The sequence below is a fragment of the Alligator mississippiensis genome, chromosome 4, assembly GCF_030867095.1.
Source record: "Alligator mississippiensis isolate rAllMis1 chromosome 4, rAllMis1, whole genome shotgun sequence".
Lineage (NCBI taxonomy): Eukaryota > Metazoa > Chordata > Crocodylia > Alligatoridae > Alligator > Alligator mississippiensis.
This window is the reverse complement of record NC_081827.1, coordinates 114,326,971-114,343,294: the sequence shown is the minus strand read 5'-3', so window position 1 is coordinate 114,343,294 and position 16,324 is coordinate 114,326,971. Positions and strand designations below refer to the sequence as shown.

General features: G+C 44.3%; 1 protein-coding gene across 3 annotated transcripts in view; it reads right to left on the bottom strand.

Annotated features, from left to right (window-relative positions):
- DENND5B (DENN domain containing 5B) overlaps positions 1 to 9,679 on the bottom strand; it is a 192,078-nt gene extending 182,399 nt beyond the window's left edge. For all 3 annotated transcript variants that reach the window (XM_019489453.2, XM_019489454.2, XM_019489455.2), the window contains exon 1: positions 9,404 to 9,679. In XM_019489453.2, coding sequence (XP_019344998.2) covers positions 9,404 to 9,515 — 112 coding nt within the window. In that variant the 5' untranslated portion in view covers positions 9,516 to 9,679. The remainder of the gene's footprint in view (positions 1 to 9,403) is intronic.
- Positions 9,680 to 16,324: the final 6,645 nt, after the last annotated feature.

Genomic DNA, 16,324 nt, shown 5'->3' with positions numbered 1-16,324 from the left:
AGCTTGAAGATAGAAATAAACTAAACTGTATTTTGCACCCATCCTCAGACACAGAAGAGTCGTCATTCACTCTGTTGGGGAGAGCTCAATAGGGCAAAGAAATACTGAATTTTCATGCTCTTCAAGGTACATTTCTCATAAAAAATAATGCTTTTCTTTTTTACCTCGACTGAGTATTTAGTATCAAGAAATGCTAGACATTTTTCCCCATTCACCCTCCTTTCCCAAAAGAGTTTATTTCATTTTTAAACAAGTTTTGTAGTAGTGCTGTGGATAATTTCTTAGCCTGAAATTGTGTGCATGACTATTATATAAAATGCAATTACATACACTCAATTCATGCAGCCTGTCTAATATTCAACTCATTGAAGGCAAGTCAAGACATTTTGAGTAAGTTCGATTACCCATGGGATATTATGGCACTGGATCCATTTCCTATTTGATAGACAACAACAAACTGAACTGAGTGAAAAGAGTAGACACCAGCAGATTCCAATTCACAACAAGGCTTGTTTTAAAAACACTTCTTGTTTACAAGACCAAAGCTACAACTAAGCACTCAGTTGTTGAAGCTCACCCTCCCTATAAATATGCTAAGACACTATGAAATCTACAAAACCTGGATTGCTCCATTGGTTGGCTAATGAATTTAATACATTTGTAATAAAAGATATAAAGCCTTTAAAAATATTCAAGTGACCTGTCTCAGTCAGAACAATTGAAGCTTCCTAGATGAGGTAATCTGTATTAACAGTCTCGTTTCTCCTAAAAAATAAATCTGAAGGAGTTTATGCAATAAAGGCTCATCTAGCTAAATGTTTTCATTAGCCTAACGTACTTTACAGCCTGTCCCTGGTTATAAGGGAACATATAGATCACATAGTTCCAGATGATGTTGGAATGCTGACTCATTTGGCAGGGAGGCAGCTTGTCTGCAAGCCACATCTTGGTGAGGTGTCTGTGTTTCAGCTGATCGCAAGTGAGGTGGCAGGAGGGGGACGGAAATCCCTAAAGTTTCCAACTTCTGTTTAAAGCATGGCGTTTGAAAATATTATGGGACTGTTAGTATTGCAAGAGAGATGGACTCTTCTTTCGAACCCACAATGTGAATTCCCATCTCTAGCTTATTTTTAAAGCCCTAGTTGAACACAGGACTTTCAGCATGTGAGTAGTGACTTAAATGAGATAGACAGTTAAGTGCTTAATTCTTTCAATAAATTAGGGACAGAGTCTACCCTGTGCCCAAGTTGCTTTACGTCTCCTGGACATTTATGATTAACAAACACATTTTTAGCAGAAGGACACTAAAATGGAAACTTATCACAGCTACATAACCCTATTTTGCATTAACAGGATTATCATCTTTATTTTTAGATGGCATTTTTAGATGGCAGTGTATATCGACACCTATAAAATGGATGTCCACCTCTTCATTGGTTTTGAACATTTACATTACAATCTCTATACGTCCACACATTTTTCACATTGCAAGGAGAAAGTTGCCTGTCCTCTCTTTCCCTGCCCCCATTCTCCATAACCTGCAACACATCAATTCACTCACCATTAAATCACATCCAAAGAAAGGAGTTTTTGCTGTTGGAGAGTTCTACAATGAACTATGGTCCATAGTGCTAGTTTGCAGTGTTTTTCTAATACAAGCTATCTAATTATTTCAAGGCAATAAGATGAATTATTGTTGTTACTATGTTTTCAAGACATTATTTTGCCTTTTAAAGTAAAAAAATAAATAAAATTAAAGGTTATAAAAGAACCAGGACAAGCATATATACGAACAAATTTTACTTTTTATGTTGCCATTACACTTGGAAACTCCAGTTGATGATGGAGGCTACATTGTAATATATGCACTTTACACTGACTGTAGCAGACAGTCCCCTCCTTTTAGGACAAGAGAAAACAGATGAATACAAGTAACAAGCAGAAGATGGATCAGTTATTAGTGAGACAATAGGTTCAGTACAAAAAGCTGAACATACACTCCTTAGCCACAGTTTATTTTGTATACCTTTATTCCAGGACATCATCGTTTTAAATAGCTTCTGTAGAAATTTAGAGTGGTGGAGAAAAATAATGAGCACAGTAACTTTTATAAGTTAAAAAGTCAAAAACAAAAATATGTTGTTTACCTGTTGAGGTAAACAAAACTAAAAAGGATCTCTAGAATCACTGCAGGAACCATATCATACAATCCCATTTAATAATGGAGCTTTAGAGCATTTAGCACTTCATCAAGCTTTAAACTAAGTCTACTTAGATATCTTACCCTCATTACCTGTACTGGGAAGCTGCTGCAGAACCTGATTCCTCTGAGAGCTGAAACCTGCCTTCCAAGTACCTGCTTAAATTTATTCATGGCCACATGTATCTATCTATGTGCTCTTGTGGCAACACTGATATTTAGCTTAAATGGCTCTTTTTCCTCAGTGGTACTTACCCTTCCTGCAACCCAATACATTTGCTGAGAACAATCATACATCCCTCCTAGTCTTTGTTTTGCCAGAGGAGACCAAATAAGGCAAGTTCTTGTAGTCTCTTTTAATAAAATTAACTCTGCATTCTCCTTAACATCTTATCAGCCCTTCTCTGTACCTGTTCCCATTTGAATTAATCTTTCTTGAATAAGGATGGCCAAAACTACACACAATACTCCAGATGAGGTCTTACTCGTGCCTTATACAATGGCATTAAGAACCTAAGAATGTATCAGGTGCTAGACAGGGTCTGGTAGAGGCAAAGATGGTAAACGGTTGGGGAAAGGTGGCACCAAGCATCACAGGAAGGCTCTGCAGGACAACATCTAGGTCAGGGGTGGGCAAAATGTGGCCTGGGGGCTGGATGCGGCCCACCAGACCATTCTATCCAGCCCATAGGGCCCCTAAAAAGTTTAGAAAGTTAATGTTCATCTGCCCTGGGCTGCCTGTCATGTGGCCCTTGACGGCTTGCCAAAACTCAGTAAGCGGCCCTCTGCCCAAAATAATTGCCCACCCCTGATCTAGGGCATCACCAAGCCAGCCATCCACCGCCAAGCTCAGTGTGGTAGTGTGAAGCACATCTCCAGCGTCATCTACAAAGGGCTGTTGAAAGTCTTCCAGGAGAATGCGATCTGCAACACTGTCACCTACACAGAGCATGACAACTGCAAGACTATGACCACCATGGACATGGTCTATGTGCTGAAGCATCAAAGCCGCACCTTGTATAGATTCAGAGGTTAAACGAAGGCAGAAAAAACCTGTTTCCCATGGCCGTGGTCATAGATGCTTTAGAGCAGCGTGGGCCAACTTCTTTGGCAGGCATGCCACAGATTAGCCCCACACCCTCCCCATGTGCCACTGAGATCCTTTTCTCCTGCCCAATCTTCTATTCTGTATTCCACTCTTTGCCTTATCTGCCATCACACTGCCCGCCTCTTTCCTGATCTGCTGCAAGCTGCACAAAGGGGCTGCCCATGCTACTTGTGGCACACATGCTGCAGGTTGGCCAGCCCTCCCTTAGAGGAAGAGCATATGAACAGGGTATGTCTAGAGTGATCCATCCCCTGTCACACCCTCCCTGCCATCTCCCAACAAGGCATTATTATTTCCCTGTCCCTACTGGAAAGAAACACTTTGCCTGATACATCCTTGGATTGCAGTTGCATTTTTAGGGCCACACATTTGTGGCTCAGGGATTTGTAGCACACCCGTGCTTTTCTCCTCATCGGCTGTTTCTGACTGAGGAACCCTCAATTTATGGCAGAAATTCCTCTTACTAGTTCTTAAGTGCATGATGCTACATTCTGGGCTAAAATTTCATAGTACATGTTTTTTATTACAGTCCTAGGACTAGTCATCCAGTTCTTCCAATATGATATTTTAGTTCTTCTCTGTATTGGGGATATCCCCAACTTTATCATATCAGCAGATTTCATATACTAAATCCATATTGCTGGACCCTATTTTAAAACTTAATATAGTTTACTAGTATCTGGTTTCACAGTAGAGTTAAAGACTATTAGCTGGTCTTCCTGGTTTTTTTTTTTTTTTTGGGGGGGGGGGCGGAAAGAGTCTTCTGAAACCATTTGTTTCAAAAAAGTTTTAAAATAAAGTCTGATTGACAATGCTAATAATACTCAACTCTATACACTAAAGGAACATACAGAATGAGACTTCAAATAATGACTCCATGGTTTATTACCCAAACCTGCTGTGTGTATTGTATTTGCCCTTGAACAGACCTCATTTAATCTTACTTCTGCCCAATGTCTGTACCCAATCTCTGTTGAACAATTTAAGGAAAAATTTTACGTCAGCTAGTTGCACTGAAAGTAGCGGCAACTTGCTAGGCAACTCCATCTTAAATAGTTTATTTTCAGAAGGAAGAGAAAGAAATTACTCAAATTTAAACTCCAAACACCACAAAAGGGCATTTTATGCAAATCAGAGATTTGGTACACCTTCAGTTGCAGTATTTCACATATGCCAGGAACTTTCTACTGAAAGCAGCAGGAATGAGATGTGTATTAGTGCTTGCATTTACACAGTAAAAGCAAAAAGTTTAGGGTTGAGTCTCTAACTGCATGCACTTAAATTCCCAGAACCACCTTGGGTCTGTGCCTCAGCCTGGTGCAGACAGAGGGCACATATACATGTTCGTTAGTGAGCCATAATCACAGAACATTAAGTTTAGTACTTGTAATAACAGGTAGTAACTTAATGCACCATAATGGGCGCTACTGTGCATTAGCGCAGATTAACACTTTTTAAGTGAGGTTAATGCACATTAGACAATCTACTGTGCATTAACACTGTTTTTGACAGCCATGCTAATGCGCAGTAGAATCAGTCTTCTGAGCATTAAGCGTCTTGTGTAGATGCATCCAGAGTCTTTTCATATGCAAATATATACGTCTCTCACTTTGTAGTGAAGTATAGGAGGTTCAAAGGAGCTGCATTTTAGACAAAAAAAAGGCGCCTTTACACATGCTTTGGGGTAAAGGGGCAGGGGAGTGGGCTCCAAGAGCCATTCTAGTTAATATGCCTGCAGCATCATATTCATTCAGTGCCCCATGCTTCAAAATGGTAGCTGGGGCACTTTAACTAAAGCTCATTTGACAAGCTTTAGTTAAAGTGTCCCCACCACCATTTTGAAGCACAGGGATGCTGAATACATGACACAGAGGTTGCTCCAACAAGTGCTTAACATGCGCTGGAGCAGACGTCTGATCACGTATAGGTGCCCATAGTAAGTAGGGGTGCACTGATAGAGATTTTTTGGGCCGATACCAATGGACGATTTTTAATGAGCCATACCAGCAGATACGAATCCAATTCCAATATGCAGCCCCACAGCATAGAGAGCAGCCGGGTCTAGCTGGTAAGTCTGTTTTGGGGGAACAGGTGGGGAGAAGGAAGGGGTGTGGTGGGGGACAGATTGTGGCCCCCACAGTGAGGGAGTGGGGCTGGTGCTAGGGCCAGGGCAGGGGCTGCCCAGGTAGGGCGGGGCGGGGCATGGGACAGAGCCATAGCTCATGCAGGGCGGTATGTGGAGGTGGGGGGGGGTGGTTCCCACCACTGTACGCACTCTGGGAGGGCATGCGGGGGGTGTGCTCCTGGATCTGTGCACAGGGCAGGGCAGGCTGCTGCTATGGGGTGGGGCTATGCTGGGGTCTTGCTGGTGGGGGGGCTAAGCGAGGCTGCACTTGGGGCGGGTGGCAGCAGTGCTGGGAGTGGGGGCTATAGCCAATTTTTGGGATGGCTGCAGCCTCACAACCCCCACTCCCAATGCCACCACCTCCTTCCCTGAGCGCAGACTGGCCCAGCAACCTGCCAGGAAAAACTCAGCGCTGCCCCAGCCCCAGCCCGCAATCGCAGCCCGTCCTCACCCCGCACACAGATCTGGGGGCACACAACCCCCATGCCCTCCCAGGGTATGTGCAGCAGCAGGAGCCATCCCTCCCCACACACATGCATGGAGCATTTATCGGCCACATCAGACAAAAAAAAAAAAAAGACTGCCAGTACTCTCAATTTTCCTCATATTGGTGCCAATCCAATATGGGACAAATGTATCAGTGCACCTCTAATAGTAAGTAATTCAGCTTATGTATTCAGACTTACCCAAGCCATAAATTATAGAAATGAACTTTTCATCTATCATTTGTCAAAAAGTATAGCATGTTCTGTGATTACATAACAAAGTTCTTACTAGAATACATGTACACTATGAGGCAGAGTTCATAGATTCATAGATGTTAGGGTTGAAAGGGACCTCAATAGATCATCGAGTCTGACCCCCTGCATAGGCAGGAAAGAGTGCTGGGTTCAGATGACCCCAGCTAGATGCCCATCTAACCTCCTCTTGAAGATCCCCAGGGTAGGGGAGAGCACCACCTCCCTTGGGAGCCCATTCCAGATTTTGGCCACTCTAACTGTGAAGAAGTTCCTCCCCTAATGTCCAGTCTAAATCTCCTCTTTGTTAGCTTATGGCCATTATTTCTTGTGACCCCCAGGGGCGCCTTGGTGAATAGAGCCTCACCAATTCCCTTCTGCGCCCCCGTGATGAACTTATAGGCAGCCACAAGGTCGCCTCTCAACCTTCTCTTGCGGAGGCTGAAGAGGTCCAGGTGCCCTAGTCTCTCCTCGTAGGGCTTGGCCTGCAAGCCCTTAACCATATGAGTGGCCCTTCTCTGGACCCTCTCCAGGTTACCCACATCCCTCTTGAAGTGTGGCACCCAAAACTGCATGCAGTATTCCAACTGCAGTCTGACCAGTGATGAATAGAAGGGAAGTATCACCTCCTTGGTTCTGTTTGTCATGCATCTGCTGATGCATGATAAAGTGCAGTTAGCTTTCCTTATGACTTCGTCACACTGACGACTCACGTTCATCTTGGAGTCCACTAGGACTCCAAGATCCCTTTTCGCTTCTGTGCTACCAAGCAGGTCATTTCCTAGGCAGTAGGCATGCTGGACATTTTTCCTCCCTAGGTGCAGCACTTTGCATTTCTCTTTGTTAAAGTGCATTCTATTGTTTTCTGCCCATTTGTCCAACCTGTACAGGTCTGCTTGTAGTTGTTCCCTCCCCTCTGGTGTGTCCACTTCTCCCCGCAGTTTTGTATCATCCACAAACGTGGACAGAGTACATTTCACTCCCTCATTCAAGTCACTGATGAAGATATTGAAGAGTATCAGTCCAAGGACCGAGCCCTGTGAGACCCCACTGCCTATGTCCTTCAGGTCGATACTGAAGATCCACTACCACTCTCTGGTTACGACCCTCTAGCCAATTTGCCACCCACTGGACTGTGTAATCATCCAAGTCACAGCCTCTTAACTTGTTCACCAGTATGGGGTGGGATACCATATCAAAAGCCTTCCTGAAGTCTAAGTAAAGGATGTCAACCCCTATTCCTGCGTCTAGATGTTTTGTAACCTGGTCATAAAAAGAGACTAGATTAATCAGGCATGATCTACCTGCTATGAACCCATGCTGGTTTCCCCTCAGCATAATTTTTCCTGCTGGGCTCTCACATATATGAGCCTTAACATCTGCTTGCAGATTTACTCATTATTGTAGTCCCATCCATTTTTTGGGAAGACTATTCATGTGAATACTCAAATTACACATGTATACAAGTACTTGTATGTTCATAGTTATAAGATGGAATTGATGGCTTTTGGGCAAATAAACTTCAACCTTACATTTGCAGTTGGTTTTATTATAAGGGGGTTTTATTGGACGGAAAAAAAACGGGTTTTATTAATATGCTCCCCAAACTTTGTATTATTTGAATGTAGGATCTTGAAATTTAATTGTTCTTCTGTTAACCTTCCAAAATTTTAAATTACAAATAAATATAGTTGTTTCACAGAGGTGGTTAAATTCCCTAGAAGTCCACAATATGTTTCTGATGAAAATTTTAGGGGAATCCTACAAGAATATTTTAAAGCAAACATATTTAAATTCATTCATTTTTCTTTTTAAGTCTTCCAATACATTCCTAGAATAGTATTACTCTATACAAATATTCTAGCCCTCCTAGATTATTCCCCTCAATTCCACGAACAAAGTAGGAACAAAAATAAAGTTCACATTTGGCAGAATGAATGCTAAGTTATCTTTTATTAATTAATTTTGCAAGCTTTTGCAGAAGTCCTTTAAAAAAATATCCCTACATTTGATAAGGCACAGCCACTGCATGTTTCCAATGTAGTGATGAGCAGTGAATAAATATAGACATTTTTCCCTTTACGAAGAGGCTTCAGAACTAATCACCCCATTTTTCATCCTGTCGACACGAGCCTTAAACCATTTAAACCATTTCAAGTGGTTCCACATAAACACAATCTGACCACCTTTCACACTGACTGGCCAAATTACATTTTTAACAGGGACATTCCACTTGAAATCCAGTTATCATCCTTGAAGTCCCCCTGCCATTTCTGAACAATTATGTTCTCCTCCCCGCACTTTTTCCCCATGGCAGGTGGGGTGAAGAAGTCAACATTCTGAGACACAAAATGGATTTTAAAAATGCCACAGCTTCCCATTTCTGTTTGACACCCAGAGCATATGGGGACTTCGAACACAACGGCAGCCGGCTAGATCCTCAGGTCCCATTGTGGAAAGGTCTCTTCGGTCCCCTTATGTTGGCTCCAACATCTTCCCCCTCCCTAAACTCAAAATATTAGTGTGCTATCCCCACTACACACACATTTTGAGTTTAGGGAGGGAGGGGGAGAGAGGGGGACAGCTAACTAATATCTGGGGTTTAGGGAGGGGGAAATATGCATGCACATGTGTAGGGGGCGGGGCATAGCTTACTGATTTTGAAAGGGAGAAGAGTATGTGTGTCTGTGGTGGGGACAGATCACAAATGTTGAGTGTAGGGAGAAAGAATATGTGTGCGCATGTCTAGGGGGGCACAGTTCTCAGGTTTGGGAGGGGAGAAGAGTGTGCGAGTGCCTCACTGATATTTTCAGTTCAGGGAGGGGAATGTGAGCTATCCCCCTTACTGTCTCTCCCTCTCCTTCTCTCTCTGTCTAGACCCCAAACGCTAGTGAGGTATACTTTATATATTAGGAGCTCCCCCTACACCCCGCTTCCCCTTCTCCTGTCTAAACTTAAAATACCAGCGGCTTCCCCCCAACCCGCGCTGACCACCGCCAGGGCAGGGGACCGGCAGGGCCGGGCGGAGACCAAAGCACAAAGGTCGCTCGCGCTGCTCCTTGAACTCCAGCTCCAGCCTCCGCCCCCCGCCCGCAGGCGGCTGAAGCCGGCGGAGCCCCGCCAGGTGCCCGCAGCGCGCCCTCACCCCGGCCGCAGCGCCCCCCGCCCAGCCCCGCGGCAGCTATGCCCGCTGCAGGGGGCGCAGCGCCGCCGGCATCGCCCCCGCCGCTCACCCGCCAGCTCGTCGGGCTCCAGCCCGCTGTCGGCGTCCATCCCGCACAGCACGAAGTAGTGCGCGAAGCGACAGGCGGCCGAGCCGGGCCCGGGGGCGGTGGTGCCGCTCATGCCTGCAGCCCCCTCCCCCGCCGCTGCCGCCGTCGCCGCTCCGGGTCCTGCAGCTGCTGCGGGGCCGGGCCGCGCTCAGCGCCGCATCCCCCGCGCGGCAGGCGGGTCCCTGGCGCAGGCCCCGACTCGCAGCCGGCGCGAGAGCGGAGCTCGCGGCTCACACACCAACCGCGAGCGCCCCGGCGGCGGCACTGCGCCCCTGTCAGCCGCGCCGGGGGGAGGAGCCGCCTCTCCGCCGCACCAGCCAATCAGCGCGCGGGGGCCGGCCCCGCCGCCCCGCCCCCCGCGGCACCTTGAAATAACGGCTCTGGACAACGGTTGTGGCGGTGGAGTGTGCCCTTGCCTCTGCCCTGGTGTGAGGGCGTGGGACAGAGCCCTGGGGGAGGTGATGCCAAGTGATTTACGCACCTCGGGCCCCGTTTCAGCAATCAGCGCTGCTTTGACTTGCCCTGAAATGGAGGCTCCCTTTGCTCAATATAAGAGATCCCATTTACTCAAAGAAACTCATCTGCCTATGTCTTTAGACCAATACAGCTACAACCAACGCCAACATCTGTGGACACCGAGGCACCCACATCACTTGGGCACCCAGAAGCCACCTACAGACATTGGGTTTCTGTGGGAGAGTGGCTGCTCTCCCAGGGGGACCCCAACTGTGCACATGTTCAGGGTTTTTCCCCCTGAGCAAAACTGGCCACTCCAAAGGGAAAAAAAGCTGGGAACAACCAGGATTAAATCACTCACGGGAACATTTCTCTTGGGAAGGTGAATGTCTGTACATTTTCCTGTGGACCCTGGAAGCCAAATGAGGCAAAATGAGCCCAGTCAGTGCACTGGGGTATGAACAACTGGCAGCTGCCCCAGCTGCTGGATTTGCATTTGTGGCACATCTGTTTTGAAAGGAGTGTCTACACTGTGCCGAGATCCCCGTGTAGAGCCAATGTCTCTCTGACTAAGGGGAACAGGGAACCTGCTATAATAATTAATTATTGGTGGGTGGGGGTACGTCCCCCTCCATTTACCGCCCCCATTTACCGCCATAAATTAGGTTTTGTAAAGCTCGGGGGAAAAGTGTGTTCTCAGAAGGAATTATTAGGGGGAAAGGAGGAAGGCACTGCACCTACTCCTTACCATGCACTGACTGGAAAGCATCTAGTGTGTAAAGAAGGAGGACTTTGAAAAAGGGCCCACTGAATGCTACTCTGCACTGATGTTCCAGCTGGAGGGAGCCCCTTCTGTATGCCAGGCTGCTCTTGCGGTATTGATGTAGTTGCAAGAACACCAGAAACAGGGCTACACTAATAACATCAGGATAAAGTGATTTCTATTGATTTGAAAGGGAAGAGGTATTGAGTCTTCTTGCTTTTATTTGTATTTACTTAAAAAATCTGTCAACTGTTTCTGAAACATGCCACCTGTATAGAAACTCCTTGTGACCAAATGCTGCCAAAAATTAGCACACCACTGCTGAGCTATGAGGCCTCCTTTACTTGGCACCCAACAAGTATAAACGAGGGCAGGACCAGGAAAAAAAATCAGACGATAGACAAGGACAGACTAAACAATTATACTGAGTTAAAAGAGGGGAAGGACTTATTAACAGCAAGCTGAGTGGGTGTACCTGTGTCCTCTACCCACAGAACACGGAAGCAATTCAGCAGTTGTTTCATTCAGAGGCAAACAGCCCTGGTTTAGTTTCTACTCGCCACAAGATATAGCAGACATTCAGAACAGTTAACAAAGATCACCTGATGCTTGGCTAGACCTCCACCCTTTTAAAGCCATTCATTATTGTTTCACCTGTCTATATCCTATGGCTGCTTCATCACCTACCCCTAAGTAAAAAACACTGAAGATGCGAGAGTTTTTTACTACAGCCCTGCTGAGGGAGTAATGAAGAAACCCATTACTCTATGCTATGCAGTGCTTTCATAAATTCACTGCAGGACTACGCTGGTCTATTAACAGTAGTGGCATATTTACTGCAGGAAGACTAGAATTACCATTGCCCCCATTATATATAGGAATGTCTTAGCTCCACACTGAAAGTCATCTGTAGGGCAGGTGCAGCAGCTGCTTAATAGCACACAGCAACACAACAATGTAAGACAGAAAAAAAGAATACCATATCTATGTGAACAAAGAGGAATTTACCGTATCCCAGTAGGATGTAATTATCCAGCTCGAATATGAGGAAGACACTAGCATTAATACCCACACTCTGAAAAATGTACCATGAAATTTATTTGAATTTTTTCTAAGTGTGTACAAATTTAGAAATAAACTTAATTGTGAAGTAACAACTTATGCATGTAGTAGAATGATACTCCTATTCTCAGGTGTATCTGAGTAAAAGACTGCATTAAAATTGGCATTAGACCCTCCTTTAAATTGTATTGACAATAAATTACGTTCTAGTATTCATTGATACATGTTTTTTTTATAATCTCCCTATCATTTTAGGTTCTTATACAACATTCATCATAATAGAATTTAAGGATTTTACAAATGTTAAGCAACATTTTCCCATTCCTCTTAGTGTTAGCATGAGTCTCAAGTTTTTGTTTTTAGAGTCTTGTGATTATGTAAAAAGCTCGACTTCCATTTCAATAAACAAATACAAAATAAGTGTTTCTATTTGTGAAAGAAAACTTCGAACATATGAACCTTAAAGACTAAAAACAAGGCAATAAAGGAATGGACCAAAATATACTATTTTTAAAAATATCCTAGTTTCTAAACCAATCACATGGAGTGAAATTCTTGCTCCACTGAAGTGCATGCTTACATTCCCATGTATTTTAATAGGCCAGGATTTTACTATTGATTTTGTGTTTTCACTCATAATTGCTGAGCGTGTGGGTTGGCAATTCTGGACAGGGACAGATGCTCAAATGGTTTTAATCAATGCAGCATCATAGGAATGTTGTGACTGTTTATAGAAAATGTTATTTCAGGGGAGCAAGAATGAAGCCATGTTTTATATTTTGCTCTGAAGGCACTAGAGCTAGTGGGGGTTGTGTTGTATTCCAGAAAGGCACCCTCCTATTTTCTTCACATATTTCTTAAAACTCTCATGTTAATATTTCATGATGGTTGAAGTGTTAGTAAAGTCAGCTGTGTGAAGCAACCAAATTGGAAGGGAAGGGGACATTAAGGCTGAAGCCTTAATGGCATGTGTGCAGCTGCATAACTGCAGTTATACCCAGTTTGGGATTCTGTTTCACTCTGGGGTGAAACAGACTTGCCTTGCGTGTTCCACATGTACGTGGTGGAAGTAAAATAGAGGAGAAGGTGGACAGCAACCTTCCCATGTTTTAACCTAGTGGTCACTAACCAGTGGATCTCAATCCACCGGTAGATCTCAGAGTCTCTTGAGGTAGATCTCGGAGGCTCTTGGAGTCAGTCTGAGGCTCGGACGGGGGGCTGAGTGCCCACATGCATGCACGCACGTGCCCCAGCCCAGCAGATCAGTCTGTGGGAGGGGAGGGGCCAGGGCTAGATTGAGGCCCCCACGGTGAAGGACAATGCCACAGAAGCAGGAGCAGGGGTAAGTTGAGTGGGGCCCTGGCTGGGTTGGAATTACCTGCTGGGGAGGTGCGCTCCCCCAAATAATTTTTTCTTGATCTGCCCCACTCTTCCCTCCCCACAGACTTACCTGCTGGCAGGAGGAGTGGTGGTGGCTCACAGTAGATCATGGGATGCTTTTAAACGTCAACGGTGATCTCCTGCTTAAAAAGGTTGGAGACCACTGTTTTAACCCAATGTCCATGGAGTGGAAGATTGAGGTTCTAGGCCACCCCCCCCACATAGAGGAGGTTTGAATCTGAATCTTCTCCTTTAGCAGCAAAGAGCTGTTGCCACCAGGCTATAGTTCAACATATTCAAGACATCTTTCCAACTCTGATCCACTGCACCTTCATCTGCTATTTATTAGATCAGTGATTCCCAAAGGGTGTGCTGAGATACATTAGTATGTCACAAGTGTGGCAGAAATGTGCCACCAAAAATGGGTTGGATTGGGCTCTGACCAGCCTATCCCTGCTCAGAGGGATCAAGGCCCAGCTATGCCAGCTTCATACAGAGGGGTCGGGCTCGAGGAACTGATTTGGCTCATGGACTGGTGAGCCAAATGTGCTGCCAATTTTAATCCAGGCAAAATGTTCCCCAGGTATCAAAAGTTTGGGAAACACTGATTTAGATAAACAACACTGGGAAAGTTTCTGCCCCAGAGAGAGCAAGAGCCTAGGCTAGAAATTAGAGCCTATTCCTAGCCAGAGCAGCACCCATTTCTCTGAAAGGGTTTTAGATAGCATTTGCCCTGCTAAAATGTTGGGACTTACACAATCTTACACAGATGCCTGGGCAACAGTAGTTTGCTGTGTATCTACCCAGCCAGAATACTGCCCTCCAGAACACACACAGCAGGTGCCTGCACACTTGCATCAAAAGAGCTGTATGTAAGCGCTAAAAAAACTTCAGTTACATGGCTGCCAACATACCATTTTGGCACATAAAGTGAAATAGGATTTAGCTCCAAGCACTTAGGCCGTGAACAGACATGCATCAGTAGTGCTACAAACACTGCAGTATGTTGTAATGCTACAGAAATACAGTGCTATGCAAAGTGTTCATATGTTCAGGGCTCCCTGACTAGAGAGCCCCAAAGTTGCAACAGAGGTAAGATCTTCAGCCAGGGGGCAAAAGGGGCTTGTTATTCTGTTCCCATCAGCACACAATGGAAGCCTGCCAAGAAGCTGAATCAGTGACAGCTTGCCTTTTCCCACACTGGAGATATGGGACCACTACTTCGTAATTGCTACTGTTGTTGTCAGCACCAGCAGTCCCCACTGCTTCTGTGGTAGTGGCAGCAGTGGTTTCTGCTGCCATGGCAAACAAAGCTGCTGGTCCTCTAAGACTAGGGCAGGAGTAGGCTTTGTGACAGCTTGCCACCCACTGTGAGCCAGTGGGCAAGAGAGCTCTCTGCTGCCCCAGAGACCAGGCTCAGAGTAGTGGACTCTGTGACAGCCTGTTACATCAAGCAGAGCTGCAGCCCCTAGTCCTGGGTGGACTTCAGTTTTGTTCCCCCCTGGGCTGTCATAGAGCAAGCCATTCTCCCTCCTTCCCATCTTAGAGGGAGGGAGAAAATGTAGCACTACAACAAGGTTCCTGTTTCAGACTGTTGTCTGCCTATGTCCTTAGACCAACACGGCTATGACCAATACCCCTGCTTCAAACAGGAATATTTCTATAGCACATTCACCATTTTTTGTATTCTGACTGGTGAGATGTGCATCTATACACCCACTTTTTGTATAAGCAAGGGCATATATAACACGACAAATATAAGGTCAGTCCATAGCTTTAGACAATGTTAAACCAATGTGTGTATGCAATTATTCAGAAATTAAATGATCTCAGTTCACAGTAGCTTAATCTTCATTAATTCTCTTGACATTCAACAAATAATTTATTTTTCTTCATTTCATCCCTTTATTATTCTTGGTCCATGTAACACTACAAGTAATTATTCTCCCATCCTAGTGTTTATCCCTTTTTATTATTTATAGACTCCTATGTCCTCTTTTAGTTATTTCTTAGCAAAGCTTTCTATATTTAGCTTTTTTTATCTTTCCTTGTAAGTCAGATCCAATAGTCCTCTATAATTTTTTATGTTTTCCTGTGAACTACTTCTAGTTCAGCAATTTCCATCTGATACAGACGTGCCTATAATGAGCTCAGTTTTTCATGTATTTAGCATCAGAACTGTATGGGAAAAGGGACTATTAGTTTTGTGGTCTGTTTGATGTGAAGGTTCTGTGTAAGATATTCAAGCTCATGCATTCATATTCATGTGCATGCATGCATGTGTGTGTGCGTGCGCGTGCATGTGTGTATTTTATAGCAGAAAAAAACAACCACAATTTTCCAAATACAAGAAAAAATATTTAAGGTCTGCTATTGTGCTCGGCATTTCTGCTGACTTCAGCATTGAACTTAATGAACAGGTTTGTACTACATGCAAGGAGGAATCAGCTGAATGGCCAGTTATTTTCCCTTTGTCTCACTGAGAGCTAGATTACTTTATTTAGTTAGGTTTGTTTATAAACTGTCTTCTGCTTTTCTATTCAACTCTAGGTCAGATGCTTGGAGTTCTTGTGGTCCCACTCAAACCCTAGTATTATTACAGACTAAGACAGTGGTTTTCAACCTTGCCAGACGCAAAGCACCCTTTGGAAAATGCCACCTCTTAGTTTTCACTTGTTTTTTGACTATGGAAAAATAATAGAGCAATTCTTCTGCTTTAAGGGACTTAGAAAGACCACAACAGATTTGAATAGTTTTGACACTATGGATTCCTATTTAATTATCTTGTGAATCATGCATAGGTGTTTGCACACTTAACTACTAATATTGCACAGCATGCCATGGTACCCTTAAAAGGAACTGTGGTAGCATGGTTGAGAATCACTGAAGATAAAGATGACCTAGTTCTTTTGTTGCAGGCATTACCAATGGAAAAGAGAATGTGTCCCTAGTAAATATAAGACATGCTTTGCCTTTGTCTCCCTTAAGGACATCTGTATTAATTGTCTCTAGAAGTACCCCAAAGTTTTCATGCTACACTTCTCATGTTTTCTGTTGTGTAAGGGGCAATTCCAGACCAGTGTATTCTGGTCCTCTTCTGCTTAGTGCAATTTTTAAAATTTAAATATACTATGTATATACTATGTATATATATATGAATATACTATGTATATAAAGAGACAACTAATAACAAATAAGTATCAAACATGTGGCCAAGGTCT